Genomic DNA, 19,214 nt, shown 5'->3' with positions numbered 1-19,214 from the left:
TAAAACAATCACTGATTGCAAATAACAGTCTGGTAGTCATTGTATAAAACAATGATGTACACTTTATTCAAACAGTCATTTAGCAACCAGCAAAGAATGCTTGACATCTCTAACTCTTCAGTATCAGTCAATCCACGTCATAATGAAAACACTACAGTTGGCAATCAATTGTCCATTTTTATTCTCTTTTTACATTTCAGCGGACAATTTAATGAATCACGATTGCACCATTGTCTACGCTGATTCTTACTGTGCAATGTGTCTCTTGTGATTTGGAAGGCCCTCGAGCTCATCTAATATTACTTGTAGCCCGACACAGCTCCAAGACCTCTTGTACATCTTATGCACTTTTCTCCTTCATACATTCAAGAGGGATTCTATTTCACATTTTAGCACCTCATAACACTAGGAACCTCATGGCCTGAACATATTCACACATTTGGAACCTTTGTACTTCGCCTATGCATACCAGCACATAAACATTGAGTCCTGGCTGTGTCGTAATAGCCCTGCATTTATGCCATCAACGGGAGACGTACCCATATTTCTGCACCCTCAGTAGTGTTGAGTCAGAGAGGAAGCACAGTCAAGTGCCCCTCCTTTTCTGTGGCTTGGACTGCAGTCTCGTCAGTCCAGCTGACTTTTACTGTTCCACTGGTGTTGGGTCCTGTTCAGTCCGGGTCTGGCTCTCTGCTGCTGGTTGGCTGCTCTGTGTCACTGACCTCCTCGTCGGAGCACACCCGCTGGGTGGAGGAGCGGAAAAGGCGCATGAGATCCTGGAAACGGTCACAAACCTAGAGGGAACACATTTAGGAGAGTTACAGTAAAGGAATAAAAGAGTTAGATGCTCCAACATAGACAGAGGTGGTGCCATAACTAAGTGGAGAAGGACCCATGTCTGATCTGACTATTACTCTGTTGCAGCCTCTCTAAAAGACCCCATGCTTCTCTCTAACCTCATTGGCGGTCTTGTTGCCAAGTTGGGCGGAGACGGCTTGAAAGGTTATTTTCTTTGCTCCCTTCTGCTGACAGGCGGTCAAGATGGCACGGTCCGCCTCCCTGTTACGAACAACGAACACAAAACAAGATTGAATACACCAATTTAAATTGTGAAATATCTATTTGGCAATATACCAGAATTGTACAATACACTTTGCATCCCACTCCTTAAAGCGGTAATCAGAAGTTGAAACAATGACAAAGCGTTTTCCCTGCCACTGTTTCGGTAAAAAGCTGCCGGATGGGCCTGTAGAAATGTAACCACTCAAATTCATAGACAAAGCTATGGATGCAAGAACTGACCATCCATGAGATCAACATTATAGTTGTAATAATGTTTTGAGGCTATACAATATTTATTGACATGTACTTTGTTTACAAACATCGAAGTAAACAAGCTTATATTTTGGGTTCTGAGGAGGGATGACCGTTTAAACTAAGCTCATGTGGCATTTCTAAGTTATATTCTTCAAGAATCAAATCGGTACATTTTCATTTATAAGTCAACAAATGTATGTAGCAACTGCAGATTGGACAGCGGCTCTAACCTGGTCCAGAGGATGACTTTCTCTCCACTGGGTGTAAGCGAGATGTTTTTGGCACAGACTGAGTGCTCAGAGAGGACGTAGTGATCCCCTTCTTTCTCCTTGTCCGCTTCATCCTCCCTTACTTGTGTGGCTTTTGGGGTTTTAGTGCCTTGGCATCTCTTAGGTTTATTTGCTGCTGATGACTTCTGGGAAGTGGAGTTTGTGTTGGTCACATCACCACAGCCTCTGTTCTCAGTCTGACACTGCAGCGAGGGCCGTAAGTGGAGCTCGTTGAAAAACACCCAGAATTCCCCCTGCAGGCGGCTGTGACCTCGGAGAAGGTTGGCTATCTGAGCCTTCACCTGAAAGACAGAGAGACATATACATGTTCTAATCTACTATCTCTCAAATCTGATAAATAAATGGACCCTCCTCCACTATGATATTTCACTCCTATATGCTTTGTTAGATTTGATAATAATGATGTTATACTGCTGTTCTCCAAGACAGATTCTGCTCATGTGAGTGTGAAATCAATGTAGCACTCCCTAGCACACCTCCTTGATGCCAGCAGGACTGAGAGTAGGGCCTCCTTGAAGGATGCTCACTATCTTGCGGTAGTGGGAGGAGTTTTCCCCAAAGCTCAGCTCCAGTTGTCGCAGGAAGCGCCGGCTACGCTCAAATGCCTGCTGCTCTGCGAGCTACGGCAAGGGGAGAAGGAATATTAAGACGGAGCACTGTCTGTCACACACAAATAACAGTTAGTTTTGATGTAACACACACAAACGCAAGCACACAAACACATGTGCGCGTGCACACACGTAATGGACGAGTTTAAAAAGTGTGTATTTTCAAAGTGTATAGGAGGCCAAGCCAGCACATACCAGTCCACACTCCTGGGCTTGTTCGGGATGGAGGAAGGCTGCAAAGTCTCGGAGCAGCTCAGGCCACTCGTTCAGAACATGCTTTAGCCTCGTGAAGAGTTCCACAGAGGTGTGCTCATCTCCATCCTGCTCAAACTCATAGAGTACCTCCAGAAACTCCTCCACGCGCCCCGGCACCTCCTGCAGGGCATGGCACACCTGGTCATAGTAGAGAGCAAGAGAGTTATATTTGCAGTAAGATTAAGGATTTCTTAAATCCTCTTAGATGCTAAATCCCCTATATAGGGGACTTTGGGCGGTTCTGGACTGGTTCCAACTGACATTTGTGTACAAAGCGCTCTGTGAATGTCGTAGGGTCCCGTTTCTTATAGTGCCAGAAACCCCCATCTGTTTGCTCTGTGCTACCACTCTCTCAGCGGAGCTGACTTGAAGTGTCAGGTTTCAGACTCTACATTTGCATAGGGAGTGACATCACATCTTCGGCCCTATCCAGACATATAATTGATTTGCTCTTCCTCTGAGTGACTGAGCCCATCTTGGGAAAGGGCATATGAAAGGGGAGTCTAGCGAATACAACAGTTGTGGTTTCATCTCGCTGTAATATTCTCAGCCGGATTTAGAGCTTTCAACATGTACTAAATAATTTCATAGAATTGAAACAAGACCACGTTCTCTTGGTCACAGAAGGACGAAATCTTTAAAGCCGAAGTTGTAACGAATTTGAATGGTGTCTCTGCGCCACTCAGTGGACGTTTGGGAGAAATGTCTCTGTCGTCAGTTATATGAAATTGTGACAGTATTGTACTGCCACTAAGTATGATCATTTTTATTTTACTGTTATAATAAAGGTGATATCTTATAGTAAGTCCTTTATAATTTGTTATTATATTTAGAAAGCATGTCCGTCATTTCAAGCCCTATTGCCCCACTTTTGTTGAATAGGAAAACAATCTCATATGATTTTTCATATTTTCATAATATTTGTACTATGTATTTGAGCTTGGGTCCTCAAAGTGAGTACACCTCAGCAATTTATAAAACAAATGTACCAGAAAGGTGAGTTCCAGACCTTTCTAAAACTATGCAACAACAGCTATTGTTTATGACCATCTCATGAAAATAATAAAGTTTATTATTAAGTCTATTTAGGCGGAAATCTAAAAGATGTTGATGAGATGGTGGCTATAACTGTAAATAGCGCAACAACGTATTGCATATGATGTACTGCATCCAATCGCAAACTGCCTTATTCCGATGTAGTTTCGGATTGAATGCCACCCAGTCCAATTCAAATGATTTTTTTGGCCAACTTCGCACAATGAGAGGCTGTTCATCAGACAGAAAATGTAGCCCAAAGCCTTTGCAGCTTTTTAAACGCCTTGGGTGCGAGAAATGCGCTTTATAAATAAAATGAATTATTATTATTTACCCTGTTGAGATAATTCTGAGCGAAGGCTATTTCCTTCTTCTCCCTCAGGGGGTCGCTGTCAAGTAGGTCGTCATCGTCGTAGAGGATCGGTGGGCTTTTGGACCTCCCTTTGCTTCCGACTTCTCCAGTGTGATGCTGCTCATCCCTTGAGCTGGAAGGGTTGGGGCTGCTACTATGGCAGCCTGGGAAGGACAAATCCAATCCAGCAGGTGTGGTTAGATGGGAGAAGAGCAGGAGGACTCCCTAATTCCAAATAGACCCCTAGGACTTTGTAGAAATCTGAAAGGATTTAATAGGTTTATGAAATATATCAATGCTATGTGCAGTGTTTCCCCTATATGCATTTAGCAGCGGCGCACCACCGCTGCCAAATCGTGCCCGCCACTGCAATTTTTTATTTTATAATGTAGATATATAGATGTATGCCCCAGGAAGACCCCACCGACCACCCTGCGCAGGAAGACCCCCCCCCCTTGCTAACTCTGCCACTGCTGCTGAAAAAAAATCCAAGGGAAAAACTGTATGTGTGTGTCTCTCCATGTTGTGGCGTTTAAAGATTGGTGGGAAGCTAACCTGACGGTGTGCCTGATCGTTCACCCTCTTCCGAGTCATCTGACCTCCCTCCTGACGCCAGCCATGACAGTTTCTCCATCGTCTCCTACAAGGAAAGATAACACACAAACCCTAACTATGAGACGTGTGATATGGGTAAAGAACTTGGTAAATAAAATGGATTAATATTTTCATGTAATATCAACGTGACGCATGCCCTCACACACCTGCAGCTCTGGCACGGACAACATGGACTCCTCGGAGGCTGGTGACAACACTTCCTCTATCTCCTGATCTCTGTTCTCCCTTCCCTCTTCACCCTCCCACCCTCCATCCCCCATGTCCGACGGCCCGGGCGATAGGGTCAGCGTTATCTCCTGCCCCTCCTCTGACTCCTCCGTGGGGTTAACGGAGTCAACGCTCCCCGTGGGGCTGGCAGAGGACTCCGACAGGGCCAGGAGAGGCATTCCAAAATCACCTCCATCCCCATCCTCCCTGCCACAGTCATCTTTCTCTTCCCTCTCATCCTCCTCATCTCCCCCCTCTTCCTTCACCACCTCCTCTTTCTCCATTATAACTGTGACATAGTCGTCCGGGGTCAGAGCCTGGTCCAGTGCAGGGGGTTCCGGGGAGGCTGAAGGCTGGGGCTGCCCCTCACTCTTCAGGCTGCTTTTGCGTTTCTCCGTCACCCGCCGGCTGGTCCTGGAGGATTTGTTCTTGAATTGTTCGATAGGAGTCATAGTAGAGACCGAGGTTTGGGTTTCAGTAATAGTGGAGGCTGTTCTACTACTCATATGGGGCAACAAAAGGTGGTTTGCTCCACTGTTGGGGGTCACGGTATTCAGGTTTGTTTGGGGAGGGTTCTTGTTGTTGGGTGGAGGAGCTGGCAGCAGCCTGGGCAGCCTGCGGAGGTTGGCGAACATGCTGCACTTCCGAGTAACCAGGTCTTTGGCCAATGGAGCGGAATGTGACAACCGAGAGGCCAACACCCTGGTGGAAGGGGCGGGACAAAGGACAGCTGCGGCCACTGGGGCAGGCAAATTGAGGATGACCTGCAGGGGCTTCTGGGAAGGTTGAGGCCTGAGGGGACGTTTCAGATGAGGCTTGGTGGGATGCTGAAGAGAAGGAGGTTTGGATGTTGCAGGCTGAATGGGTTGCAGTTTTTGGTGGGCCATGCACTGCTGAATCACAGCACCTGTCTGGGAATTACTTTTACTTTCTGAGCGTGTAGTTCCACTTCCCAGACTCTGGGTGGCACTGTGCGATACGGCCAGGGACAGCGAGAGGTCACAGGGTGGTGGACGGTGCCAGCGCCTGAAGCCGCAGCGCTGGAATGAAAGGCTGTCGGGGAGTTGGGGCGGGTAGCGAGTCCCGGGAGGGAAGCTGTAGTCCAAGGTTCTGGAGGATCTGAAGAGAAGAGTGACGAGTGGGGCTTTCTTTGATTGACAGGCCGACATGGCTTCTGTATCTGGCGAGCTGTTGAGTTCTCTGATTGCCTCGTAGATATAAGGCAAACTTCTCTGTAGGTACAGAACATTTATTTAAAATCAATATGAACTATTTAGTTGGTTCCTGAAACGTCATTCTTTATCCAAAATTATTTTACTTTGATCTTATCTTCACTGATACAAACTTCCAGTCCAAAACAACCTTTATTGTTAGCAGATCTAACAATAATAAGCATGTAAGTAGTATTCTAAGTGTAGTTGGTACCCTCAACCATCCGGGCATGGCTCTCTCCTCTCTCTCCACTGAAGGGCGTAGGTCACCCGGCTTCACTGGGTCACAGGCCACTGGCATGGGATGGACCACTTTCTGGAGTCGGTAGGCCTTTAAAAAAAAGACATGGGGAGAGGCACTTTTTGAGGTCCATTCATTCATATTGTTTATGGTCAACGCTAATGGTAGTTGAGTATTAATTAATGTTAGTGGCTATGTGGACAAATCTTGAGTGTGGATCGCAATCTCTCCTGGCCTATAGAACAGGTCCAAGTTAAGGAAACTAGTAAACAACTAACTAGAAACTATTTAGAACATTTGTGTGAACTATCCCAAACTATAAACAGTCCCCCTAACACATTTACTTTAGTAATACTGTATATCATTTGTAGATCCGGGTCCTACCTTGATGACGTTGTTGGGATGGGTGGGTTTACACATCTCCACAATGTGGTCACGGAGCTGAGAGACCCTCTTGGCGCGGAGCAGGTAGTGACACAGCAGCTCCTTGGGCTGGAGGGTCTCCCCCAGGTTCCTCAGGCCCAGGACGATCAGGCTGGAAAAACAAGATGGCGGAGAGTAAAGGACTCCGTTTCTCTGTCAGTGAGTTCTTAACACTCATTTAAAAAAAATATATTCCAAGTTTACGTACTACGGAAACAAATTCATTTAGGACAAGCTGTGCATTTAAAAGAGCATATATAGTACACTGAACAAAAATATAAATGCAACATTAAAAAGTGTTGGTCCCATGTTTCATGAGCTGAAATAAAAGATCTCAGAAAAAGCTTATTTCTCAAAAATGTTGCGCACAAATTCGGTTTACATCCCTGTTATTGAACATTTCTCCTTTGCCAAGATAGTCCATCCAGCTGACAGGTGTGGCATATCAGGAAGCTGATTAAACAGCATGATCAGTACACAGGTGCACCACGTGCTGGGGACAATAAAAAGGGCACTAAAATGTGCATTTTTGTCACACAACACAATGCCATAGATGTCTCAAGTTGAGGGAGTGTGGAATTGGCTTGCTGACTGCATAAATGTCCACCAGAGCTGTTGGCAGATAATTTAATGTTCATTTCTCTACCATAAGCCTCCAATGTCATTTTTGAGAATTTGGCAGTATGTTCAACTGGCCTCACAACCGCAGACCACGTGTATGGCGTTGTGTGGGCGAGCGGTTTGCTGATGTCAAAATTGTGAACAGAGTGCCCCATGGTGGCGGTGGGGTTATGGTATGGGCAGGCATAAGCTACGGACAACGAACACAATTGCATTTTATTAATGGCAATTTGAATGTACAGACATACCTTGACGGGATCCTGAGGCCCATTGTCGTGCCATTCATCCGCTGCCATGACCTCATGTTTCAGTATGATAATGCACGGCCCAATACAATTCCTGGAAGCTGAACATTTTCCAGTTCTTTCATGGCCTGCGTACTCACCAGACATGTCACCCATTGAGCGTGTTTGTGATGCTCTGGATCGATATGTACGACGTGCTGCAGTTCCCGCCAATATTCAGCAACTTCACACAGCCATTGAAGAGGAGTGCGACAACATTCCACAGGCCACAATCAACAGAATGATCAACTATCGAAGGAGATGTGTCGCTCTGCATGAGTCAAATGATGGTCACACCAGATACTGACTGGTTCTGATCCATGGCCCTACCTTTTTTTAAAGGTATCTGTAACCAACAGATGCATATCTGTATTCCCAGTCATGTGAAATCCATATAGATCAGGGCCTAATTTATTTATTTCAATTAACAGATTTCCTTATATGAACTGTAACTCAGTAAAATCTTTGAAATTGTTGCATGTTGCGTTTATATTTTTGTTCAGTATAATATGGGCATTCTATGAGGAATTAGATACAATATGGGCATTAAAGGAAGCTATAACATTTGGGCATTATAATAGGTCATTCTTACCAGTCCTCTCCTGCGGTGAACATGCTGACGGAGCGGGCAGAGTGCAGGGCTGGGTCCAGGCTGACGTGGGGCAGTAGCTCAGGGTACAGGAACACCGGCCGTGTGGCAAACAGCCATGCCAGCTGAGGGGGCATCGACGGGTGCTTTCGGACTGGCAACGTGGTAACACACAACAAACCAGTTATTGTGAGCGAAATTAATTGAACATGAATAAGGCCTACATCCTGAATGAGTCAAACTATTTCCAACTGAGACAGGTATGTTGTAATTAAATGGAGTAAATTAGAAGTCATCTTCACCTCATCAATTTGACTATCATCATGGCTCTCATGCATGCACACGCTTACCTCTCCTGCATGTTCGTGGCTTGTTAGGGGCTTCTTGGTAAGGGATTGGGGACAGTCTGAGCTCCTCCAGTAGTGACAGTGCTGCCTCTAGGTTACAGGCTCTGAACACACTGGTGAAGCCTGGCTCCACTGGGCCCCGGGTCAACTCCCCACGCTGGGCAAACATCTGTAACTCCATCTGTGAGTGAGTGATGTAGAGAGTGATGGAGAGGGTGAGAGAGAGAGATATATGGTGGGAGTATCAGAGAGAGAATAAGAGTATGTTTATAAGTTGGTGCAGCTAAAGGTACTAGTGAAAGTGTGTTTGTCAGTATGTTTCTCTCTCACCAGGAACTGCTTGGTGGCGGCAGCTTCGCTCTGCAGTGCAGCCACTGGGCTGGTCAACATGTGGACCTGGGTCAGGAGCTGGACGTGCTGCAGACAGAGGAAAATACAGTAATTACCGACCGAAAAACAAACGTTTTTCTTCCATTGTGGATCCTTGACCCGGATTTCACTACCTAGGATTTGATTTAGATGTTTGTTTGTTTTGACCAGGTTTATCTCATTGAGATAAAAGCTCAATAACAAAATATAGAGCACAAAGCAGGGTTTGGGTCAATTCCAATTTCATTTGAAATTCCAATTAAATTCTTGAATTCACTCATGAAGTGGAGAATTTGCGTTGAATTCAATTTGAATTCAATTTGTAAAATCATTTCATCTTTGGAACGGAATTGGAATTCAATAATTGTACATTTAATGCACTTAGTGTAAGAAATTTACTGCAGTATTTGTTTTTAATTATTTCAACATGTATTCCTATATTTCCAGTATAGCTAGGCTGTCTGAACAGTGACATGGTCAGCCTGAAAGCCTGAGGGAATAGAATGAGGAATTGTTGGGGATAATATTGAATTGGGAATAGAATTCTTAGAATTTACCTAACATTGGAATTTAATTATCTGAATTCAAAGACTAACCTGGAATTTGAATTGAATTAAATGAATTTACAGGGTTTGAATTTGTGGAACTAACCCCAACCCTGACACAAAGACCCCAGACCTGTTGGACTTGCTGCTGCAGCTGGAGTCCCTGTTGGTGGGAGAGGGTGGGGGTGAATGGAGGCGGGGGCTCCCGGGGCTTGGGGATGAGGCTGCTGGGCACCAACAGGCCCTGGCTCTCCAGCAGTGCCCGGCGACGCCGAATGGCATCCAGCTGCTCCTTCACCGTACAGTAGCACCCTGCCGTCATCTCTGCCATGGGCTCCTCTAACCTATGGATCAAAGGTCAAACTGGGTCAGCTATACACAGGGTCAAATCAGAGGAGGTTGAAAGTTGTCACTGGGTGGGTGAGTTGAAGGTATAAAGGTTGTGATTAGAGGTTGAAATCAATATACAGAATTCAGTTTTGCAACTGAACTGACTGAGAAAGTCAATCACAATTTATTCCTCGTCTCAGTATTTCTATTTTTGGATCTTTATCTCTGCATTGTTGGAAAAGGACCCGTAAGTAAGCGTTTCACTGTTAGTCTACACCTGTTGTTTACCAAGCATGTGACAATTAAAATTGTATTTGATATATGGAATTATCTTCTTGTGAAGATGACAGTGTAACAAACAGCAGAACAGTTTGTCTATGAAGCGCTTAAGTGCACTAACAGGATATCAGGGAGGGTGTTGAAGATGGGTGTCTCCAGGGCGGGTGTCCCCAGGGAAGGTGCCTCTTCCTCCCTCTCCTCCTCTTCCTCGTGTCCCTCCCCATCTTGCTCCTGAGCAGTCATCTCATCCTGGAACTGGAGCACACAGAGAGAGAGAGAGAAATAAACTATACATAGACAACCACATAACATACCAAAAACAGAGGGGTAAAGAAAGGACACAGAGGGGGTGTTTGGAGGGAAAGAGAGGGGGAAAAAAAGAAACAGACAAACAACATAGATCTCCTCTTACCGTCTCAAACAACTCCTCCATCAACTGGTTCACTTCCTTTTCTGAAAAAATAAAAAATAAAATGGGAGATGAGGACCAATGCCTGACATAGTCACAGCCTAGATAAGTTGACTCCATCTCTTGGCTGCTAGGCAGCCCCGTCCCTAGGGTCCCCATGGTAACTCACTTGTGATGCGGACTGCACGGTCATTACGGTAATCCTCCACGTCGGGTTCGTCGATCTCCGCCAGGAAGTTATACTCAGGGTCGTCATCATCATCATCGCCTTCCTCTAAAAAAGAGGAAGAGAGAGAACATCGAGAAAGAGGAACAGAGTGCAAGCTATGATCCCTTATTGATGTCACTTGTTAAATCCACTTCAAAATCAGTGTAGATGAAGGGGAGGAGACAGGTTAAAGAAGGATCTTTAAGCCTTGAGACATGGATTGTGTATGTGTGCCATTCAGAGGGTGAATGGGCAAGACAAAATATTGAAGTGCCTTTGAAGGGGGTATGGTAGTAGGTGCCAGGCGCACCGGTTTGTGTCAAGAACTGCAACGCTGCTGGGTTTTTCACGCTCAACAGTTTCCCGTGTGTATCAAGAATGGTCCACCACCCAAAGGTCATCCAGCCAACTTGACACAACTGTGGGAAGCATTGGAGTCAACATGGGCCGGCATCCCTGTGGAACGCTTTCGACACCTTGTAGGGGGAAGGGGGGCAATTCAATATTAGGAAGGTGTCCTTAATGTTTTGTACACTCAGTCTAGATCAGGGATGGGCAACTCCAGTCCTCAGGGGTCTGATTGGTGTCACTTTTCCCTCAGCCCTACATCTAACACAACTGATTAAACTAATTGCATTCTAAATTAAAGACCACGGTTAGTTGATTATTGGAGTCAGGTGTGTTAGCTGGGGCAAAAGTATGTCACCAATCAGGCCCCCGAGGAATGTTGCCCATCCCTGATATAGCTAGAATAGAATTGTCATTTCACATCTACACTAGCAGCCGAGTGTAGTTGCTAGGGGTGGATTTGGAATTGAGCAACGCACACACACGCACCACCCCCCTCACCATCGTTGTACATGTTAGAGGTCATGATGCCCTGCAGCCAGTGGGTCCACTCAGGGTCCTCGGGGGCCGAGCCACACCCGTACATGTCGGGCGTGATGTCGGGGGCACGGAGCTCTGCCTCCAGCTGGCCCATGGGGACGTCCCGGAGGGGCCTCTTGGAGCGGGTACGACACGCCATTAGACCGTCCGCCAGGGGTGGCTGTGAGAGGGGTAGGGAGACAGGGTGGTGGAAGGAGAGGAATAGGGGGGAAAAGACATATGAAAGACAATATGGAAAGAGGGAGGGGGAAAGGGAGAGAAAGATGGGAGGTTAACAGTGCAAAGTCATGTAAATCTCCAAGCATTTCTTTGGACAAGTTCAGGTAGTACCTCCGGTTTCACCACGTTTCAAAATGTTTTCCCTGTTTCAAGCCTACTGAACAGGACCCAGAAAGCAGAAATCGCATTCCATTCTAAATCTATGAGCACCGAATTGATGGGTTGTGACTAGCAGGAGCTATTATCTGGTGTGGGTGGTGGGCGATTCCACGCCAGGATAGGCCGAAAATATTTCAGATTGTTCTGGCAATTCGCACATCGAAACTTCATTGGGAGGAAAGACGTTTGACATGCTTTTTACATTTGTATCAAAAAAGAAATGAAAATCATGAGGAAGTGGCTATTTTAGGCCCTTTTAGACCTATACATGCCTCCTATAGGACCCCATGATGCGTGAACCGTACATGATACAGACATCTTGGTGTCATCCTACTCCTTATAGTGTGCTCTAAAATATGGAGTATGTCTAGATTCTGAAAAACGATTTAGAAAATAAATTTATTCAACAAGTACCTTTTTGATTTTGCTTATTTTTAGACATACTGTTTGGAACAATATACTCTTCAAACATGTCACATTTCCAGAGTGGGCTCTCTGGTACTTTTGAAGGGCTGAACCATTTTATACATTGAAATTGACATTATAGGTCATTAACCAATTACAGCCTACTGCACATTCAGCAAATCACCAGTAGAGGGAGTTCCCTTTGAATCCATTTTCCCATGTGTTGGTGGTGCTCATAAAATTTATAAAAACTTCAAAATTAGGCTAGCACAAGCCCACTCTGTGGAGTATATTGTTCCAAAGAATATGTTTAAAATGAACAGAATCAAAAAGGGTACTTTTGAGATATTCATATTAAAATGTTTATGTTGAATACATTTGTGTGAAAAATTGTATTTCAGAATCTAGACATACTCCATATTGTAGAGCACACACTAAGAATATAATGACACCCAGATGTCTGTCTCATGTACGGTTCACAGATTATAGGGTTTTACCGTATAGGTTTAAAAAGAGCCTAAAATAGCCACTTTCATCATGATTTACAAAAAATATGGTTTGTGATACAAATGTAAATAGCCTGTCAAACATCATTCCTCCCAATGAAGTTTCTATGTGAAAAATGCCAGAACAATCTGAGATGGCAAAAATATGTTCGACCTATCCTGCTGTGGAATCACCCTGGTACCTGGTAGGGCTCCAGGCAGACGGGGCCGATGGCCAGCTCCTCCTCCACGGCATGGAGCTTCTCAAGGAAGCTGAATTCTGGAGGGGTCCTTGTGGTATAGAATCCCTGGGGGCCAGAGGAGGAGGAGGGCTGGGGGGGAGGGGGAGGGCCCATGGGGACAACCTCCACCCTCAGGTGTCTGGACCTGCTGCGATTAACCTGGGAGGAAAGGAGTTTTATTTTTTTTTATGTTGAGATAAACATTGAAATGTATCTCAACAGAATAGAGCATATTATACTATTTACAAAAGGAAATATTCTGTATTTTATTAATTTTACATACAAAATAAAATAATGTTTTTACATATACAGTGAGGGAAAAAAGTATTTGATCCCCTGCTGATTTTGTACGTTTGCCCACTGACAAAGAAATGATCAGTCTATAATTTTAATGGTAGGTTTATTTGAACAGTGAGAGACAGAATAAAAACAAAAAAATCCAGAAAAACGCATGTCAAAAATGTTATGAATTGATTTGCATTTTAATGAGGAAAATAAGTATTTGAACCCCTCTCAATCAGAAAGATTTCTGGCTCCCAGGTGTCTTTTATACAGGTAACGAGCTGAGATTAGGAACACACTTTTAAAGGGAGTGCTCCTAATCTCAGCTTGTTACCTGTATAAAAGACACCTGTCCACAGAAGCAATCAATCAGATTCCAAACTCTCCACCATGGCCAAGACCAAAGAGCTCTCCAAGGATGTCAGGGACAAGATTGTAGACCTACACAAGGCTGGAATGGGCTACAAGACCATCGCCAAGCAGCTTGGTGAGAAGGGGACAACAGTTGGTGCGATTATTCGCAAATGGAAGAAACACAAAATAACTGTCAATCTCCCTCGGCCTGGGGCGCCATGCAAGAATCAGCCCAGAACTACACGGAAGGATCTTGTCAATGATCTCAAGGCAGCTGGGACCATAGTCACCAAGAAAACAATTGGTAACACACTAAGCCGTGAAGGACTGAAATCCTGCAGCGCCCGCAATGTCCCCCTGCTCAAGAAAGCACATATACAGGGCCGTCTGAAGTTTGCCAATGAACATCTGAATGATTCAGAGGAGAACTGGGTGAAAGTGTTGTGGTCAGATGAGACCAAAATCGAGCTCTTTGGCATCAACTCAACTCGCCGTGTTTGGAAGAGGAGGAATGCTGCCTATGACCTCAAGAACACCATCCCCACTGTCAAAAATGGAGGTGGAAACATTATGCTTTGGGGGTGTTTTTCTGCTAAGGGGACAGGACAACTTCACCGCATCAAAGGGACGATGGACGGGGCCATGTACCGTCAAATCTTGGGTGAGAACCTCCTTCCCTCAGCCAGGGCATTGCAAATGGGTCGTGGATGGGTATTCCAGCATGACAATGACCCAAAACACACGGCCATGGCAACAAAGGAGTGGCTCAAGAAGAAGCACATTAAGGTCCTGGAGTGGCCTAGCCAATCTCCAGACCTTAATCCCATAGAATATCTGTCGAGTTGCCAAACGTCAGGTTCGAAACCTTAAGGACTTGGAGAAGATCTGCAAAGAGGAGTGGGACAAAATCCCTCCTGAGATATGTGCAAACCTGGTGGCCAACTACAAGAAACGTCTGACCTCTGTGATTGCCAACAAGGGTTTTGCCACCAAGTACTAAGTCATGTTTTGCAGAGGGGTCAAATACTTATTTCCCTCATTAAAATGCAAAACAATTTATAAAAAAATGTACATGCGTTTTTCTGGATTTTTTTGTAGTTATTCTGTCTCTCACTGTTCAAATAAACCTACCCTTAAAATTATAGACTGATCATGTCTTTGTCAGTGGGCAAACGTACAAAATCAACAGGGGATCAAATACTTTTTTCCCCCTCACTGTACGTTATTGCTCGAGGTAAAAATACAAATATTTAAAATTGAATTGAAGTGTGTGTGTGTCACCTGCATGGGGCTGCAGCTCCTGTCGTCGTCCCACTCTGTGTTTATTTTCCTGTGGAAGCCTCCTCTGGTTCCCCTTGGAGACGAGGCCGTGCTCTCCATGTCACTTTCCTGAAATGTCTACAACACACACAAAGTTCAATACAGTCATTTCAATATATAGAGATGCATAGAAACACAACAAATGTTCTGTTTATTTAAATGATTGACATATCCAATCATAACGTATCTATGATCACTTACAATCATTTATTGTTGGCATTCTAAAGGTGATAAAGCTGAACTACTTTGTTTTGCTTTTTTAACCACAACAATGACTCTGTAAGCATGATGAATGCCTCACAATGTATGCAAAAAAAAGACATTTTCAGTCCACAAGCTAACACACAGCCCAATCCTATGAATCTCTTACATCTTCCGCTGTCTCGTCCTCCTCCTCTTCGTCGGGGCAGTACTCTTCATCAGAGGAGTCTTCCTCTGCTAATTGAATGTCCACAAACTGTTGGGCCTGAAAATTGAAGAAAATAAACAGACAAGCACTTCAGCCCTTTCTAGTACGGTACCATACTTTCCAGTCAGGTAATGAGTGTATGATACTACTTTAATAGCAGTACGATGGTGGTACCTTCTCTTTATTGACATTTTTGATGGGGGAGATGTTCCAAGTGGGAATGACCTTAAATGACACAACGATTGAATTACAAGAGACTCAATAGCAAAACATGACAAAGCTAAATTTACGCTAAACACACACACACACAGTGAACTCACCACTCCTTTTTCTACCACCTCCTTGAATTTGGAACGTGTCATCTTGGGCTCCTAAGAGGTAGATGAGAAAGATGTTGAATGAAAGTGCACACAGAGACTTGACCGTGTCAATTCTCAATTGAAAAATTATTCATTTGGACATGGAAATGCAATGGTTGACACTCACAAAGACAGGCACAGCCTCCGTCTCATTGATGGCGGCTTTCATCATGGCCACCACATGCTCATTGGTGATCACTTCCTGTGGTTCAAAGGTCAAAAATGTTTCAAACCAGGCTTACAATCAGCCTGTCTGTATTTGTCTGTCATTCTATGTGTACTATATTCTGTAGGCAAACTTCTAATGTAGGAAATTGACGCTTCCACAGTCCACACTAGCTGCATAAGGAACATTGGCTAGGTTGGAGCTATCGGCCACCCTCTGCACTCACGTGAATGATGTTGCGGACGTTGGCGGTGGTCAGGTTGTGTTGTCTGGACTTGTTCTCCAGCTCACGGTCCAGCTCCCTGTCAATCTCCACCTCGGGACCGGCCCCTTCCTGCTCTCTGTACCCCACCTCTCCGTCCGCAGCTCTCTTCTTCCTCTTTACCCCTCCCTTCTTCCTGCTGCCCTTGCGTCCCCCGCCATGCCTTTCATCTGACAGAGAAAGAGAGAGAGCCAGTCAGTCTTGAACTCCTACAGTATGCTTTACTTATGCTATCAAAGGAAAATGGTTAGCTGAGCTAACTTCAGGGTCATTTGTGGGCCAGGTCTTGCTCTGAGGTCATTTTGTGCACTGTTCCTAACCTTGTTCATGTTGTATACAAGATGTGAGTACTGTTTCAGGTTCAGTTGCTAAGGTTGACCAGTTAATAGATATAGATTTTCCTCACCCATGGTGATGACCAGGTCAGTGTCTGTATCCTCTTCTGTCTGAGGGGGGCAATGTGCAGGGCTGCATTGGACGGCCTCCTCTTCATTCTCCACCTGACCTGGAGATCCAGCAAAGACAACAGCCTCACTTATTTACCTATATATCAATTTCTTAGGTAGGACACAAAACAAAGATAAAACGTATCATTAAAGCTAAATAAGAAGTGAGATCTACTCTCCTTTGCCCCCTCCTCCCTTTCCTCTACTTACCCTCAGCAACAAGGTCTGCGCTGTGAACCTGGCCAAGCAGGCCTTGACTCTTGAACCTGGGAGATCGTCTCCATGGCGACGATGTCCCATGGACCTCCAGGCCTCTCTCCTCCTTGGAAGTTGTGACAATGCCACTGGCCTCTGTTGTGAGTGGTGATGATGCATTGTAAGATGCTGGTGGTCTCGTAGACTGTGGTTTCTCTGTCCTAATATATTTGTCAGGGCCACCTTTGAGAGAGCTGGACTTGCGTTTGCGGACCAGATTCATTGTGTAGTACCACCTGTGAGATTGATTGAGAATAAGCATGGAAAGAGTTTATGGTGGGTATGTATTACTAGTCTAAAGTGTCTTCCTATCCTTGTGTCCTCTGAACCCTTTGATCTGCACTGGTCTGACAAGATGGTGGGAAGCCATATGGCAGAATATAATATATTTGCTAGTAAGTATAAGGGAATTAGATTTTACCTGTCCAGTTGTAAACTCAGATTGGATGAGGGAAAGGATAGAGATGCACACTATGTTTTGTACACATATGGGCACTAGCTACTCCTACTAGTATTAGCTACCACTCAAAGCTAAATGCCAATACTTAACTGCTCAGCTCCTTCTGTAAAGTACTGACGATAGCTATCAGCCCCCAGCTATGTAACATAGCTAGCTAGAGGTAGTATGTATGAAGACGTTTGCATACAGTTAGCTTTAGTTTTAAAATGTTAGCTGTTACTGAGTGAGTGGTGTTGGCAATGGCGTCATCACTCTTGTTGTGGTGTGTCGGCTAGCAAGCTAAGCTAGCTAGCTAAGTAGCTAACAAACTACTTTGGCTACTCGTTTGGCAATTATTCTCAACAGGACCACACTTCAACAAACTAATTTTCCACATGGCGAATACTATGTTGAAATTAATTGGTGAATATGAATTTACAAACCAATACATTATCTTACCCGCCACAACACAGCTAGCTCCATCAGCGGTAAACGCAGAAAACTACAACAAATATTCTGTTTCCGGGTGTAACTCTTCTTCGTCTTCTTCTTTTTCTTCTTCATCTTCTATGATATCATGGCGGTCCGCAAACAATCATTTGAGTGCAATGCCGCCACCTACTGTGCTGAAATGTACGATCAATCATGATCTGCCCAATTCTGTACTACCATGAAAAAATAAAAATAATAATAATTAATCCCTACTAACTTCTACCACACCCTCCCCCTTCCCCAAAATCCTCTCCCCAACCCCATTAAACTATCTACAGTACCAGTCAAGAGTTTGGACACACCTACTCATTCATTTTACAGTTACATTTTTAGTCATTTAGCAGACGCTCTTATCAAGAGTGACTTACAGTTAGTGAGTGCTTACATTTTCATACTGGCCCCCCGTGGGAATCGAACCCACAACCCTGGCGTTGCAAGCGCCATGCTCTACCAACTGAACTACACGGGGGTTCAATCAGTACATCCTTGAACTAGTTAGAATTGAAAAATTCAACCACAATCAGATCAGATGAAAATAGCATAAACATTCCTATGTCTCAAATACCAAAACTCCATGATAGGAACCAATGAAGTACTTGCCTAGCAACATAGATATGTTTTTCTTTATTTTTACTATTTTCTCCATTGTAGAATAATAGTGAAGACATTTAAATTTACGTCATTTAGCAGACGCTCTTATCCAGAGCGACTTACAAATTGGTGCATTCAACTTATGATAGCCAGTGGGACATCAAAACTATGAAATAACACATGTGGAATAATGTAGTAACCAAAAAAGTGTTAAACAAATATTAATATATTTTAATTTTAGATTCTTCAAAGTAGCCACCCTTTGCCTTAATGACAGCGTTGCACACTCTTGGCATTCTCTCAACCAGCTTCACTTGGAATTATTTTCTAACAGACTTGAAGGAGTTCCCACATATGCTGAGCACTTGTTGGTTGCTTTTCCTTCACTCTGCGGTCCAACTCATCCCAAACCATCTCAATTGGTTTGAGGTCGGGGGATTGTGGAGGCCAGGTCACTCTCCATCTTGGTCAAATAGCCCTTACACAGCCTGGAGGTGTGTTTTGGGTCATTGTCCTGTTGAAAAACAAATGATAATCCCACTAAGCGCAAACCAGATGGGATGGCATATTGCTGCTGAATGCTGCGGTAGCCTCGCTGGTTAAGTGTGCCTTGAATTCATAAGAAATCACAGACAGTGTCACCAGCAAAGCACCCCCACACCATCACATCACCTCCTCTATGCGTCACGGTGGGAAACACACATGCAGAGATCATCCGTTCACCTACTCTGCGTCTCACAAAGACACGGCAGTTGGAACCAAAAATCTCACATTTTGACTCATCAGACCAAAAGACAGATTTCAACTGGTCCAATGTCCATTGCTCGTGTTTCTTGGCCCAAGCAAGTCTCTTCTTATTATTGGTGTCCTTTAGTAGTGGTTTCTTTGCAGCAATTCGACCATGAA

The 19,214-nt window shown here is 44.6% G+C and overlaps 1 protein-coding gene across 3 annotated transcripts; it reads right to left on the bottom strand.

The window, feature by feature from the left end:
• Positions 1–22: 22 nt before the first annotated feature.
• On the bottom strand, positions 23–17,750 carry LOC121571782 (GON-4-like protein). 3 transcript variants are annotated; one of them, XM_045221967.1, is made up of 28 exons: positions 17,685–17,750; positions 16,742–17,022; positions 16,492–16,590; positions 16,050–16,255; positions 15,785–15,859; positions 15,619–15,669; positions 15,473–15,523; positions 15,260–15,355; positions 14,851–14,967; positions 12,895–13,092; positions 11,385–11,583; positions 10,497–10,601; positions 10,331–10,371; positions 10,040–10,173; positions 9,443–9,653; positions 8,726–8,812; positions 8,399–8,576; positions 8,052–8,202; positions 6,516–6,666; positions 6,105–6,221; positions 4,619–5,911; positions 4,413–4,497; positions 3,840–4,021; positions 2,411–2,608; positions 2,084–2,227; positions 1,548–1,888; positions 957–1,059; positions 23–794 (listed from the first exon to the last, which is right to left on the bottom strand). In XM_045221967.1, the coding sequence occupies exons 2-28, from the start codon at positions 17,007–17,009 to the stop codon at positions 672–674; spliced, it is 5,004 nt and encodes a 1,667-aa protein (XP_045077902.1). In that variant the 5' UTR covers positions 17,010–17,022; positions 17,685–17,750; the 3' UTR covers positions 23–671. The 3 variants fall into 3 exon arrangements, with proteins under 3 accessions (XP_045077902.1, XP_045077903.1, XP_045077904.1); XM_045221968.1 differs by having other exon boundaries at positions 15,488–15,523; XM_045221969.1 differs by lacking the exon at positions 15,473–15,523.
• Between the last annotated feature and the right edge of the window lie 1,464 nt (positions 17,751–19,214).

Source organism: Coregonus clupeaformis, chromosome 8, assembly GCF_020615455.1.
Source record: "Coregonus clupeaformis isolate EN_2021a chromosome 8, ASM2061545v1, whole genome shotgun sequence".
Taxonomy (NCBI): domain Eukaryota; kingdom Metazoa; phylum Chordata; class Actinopteri; order Salmoniformes; family Salmonidae; genus Coregonus; species Coregonus clupeaformis.
The sequence above is the reverse complement of the archived record's forward strand: the minus strand, read 5'-3'. Positions and strand labels throughout refer to the sequence as shown.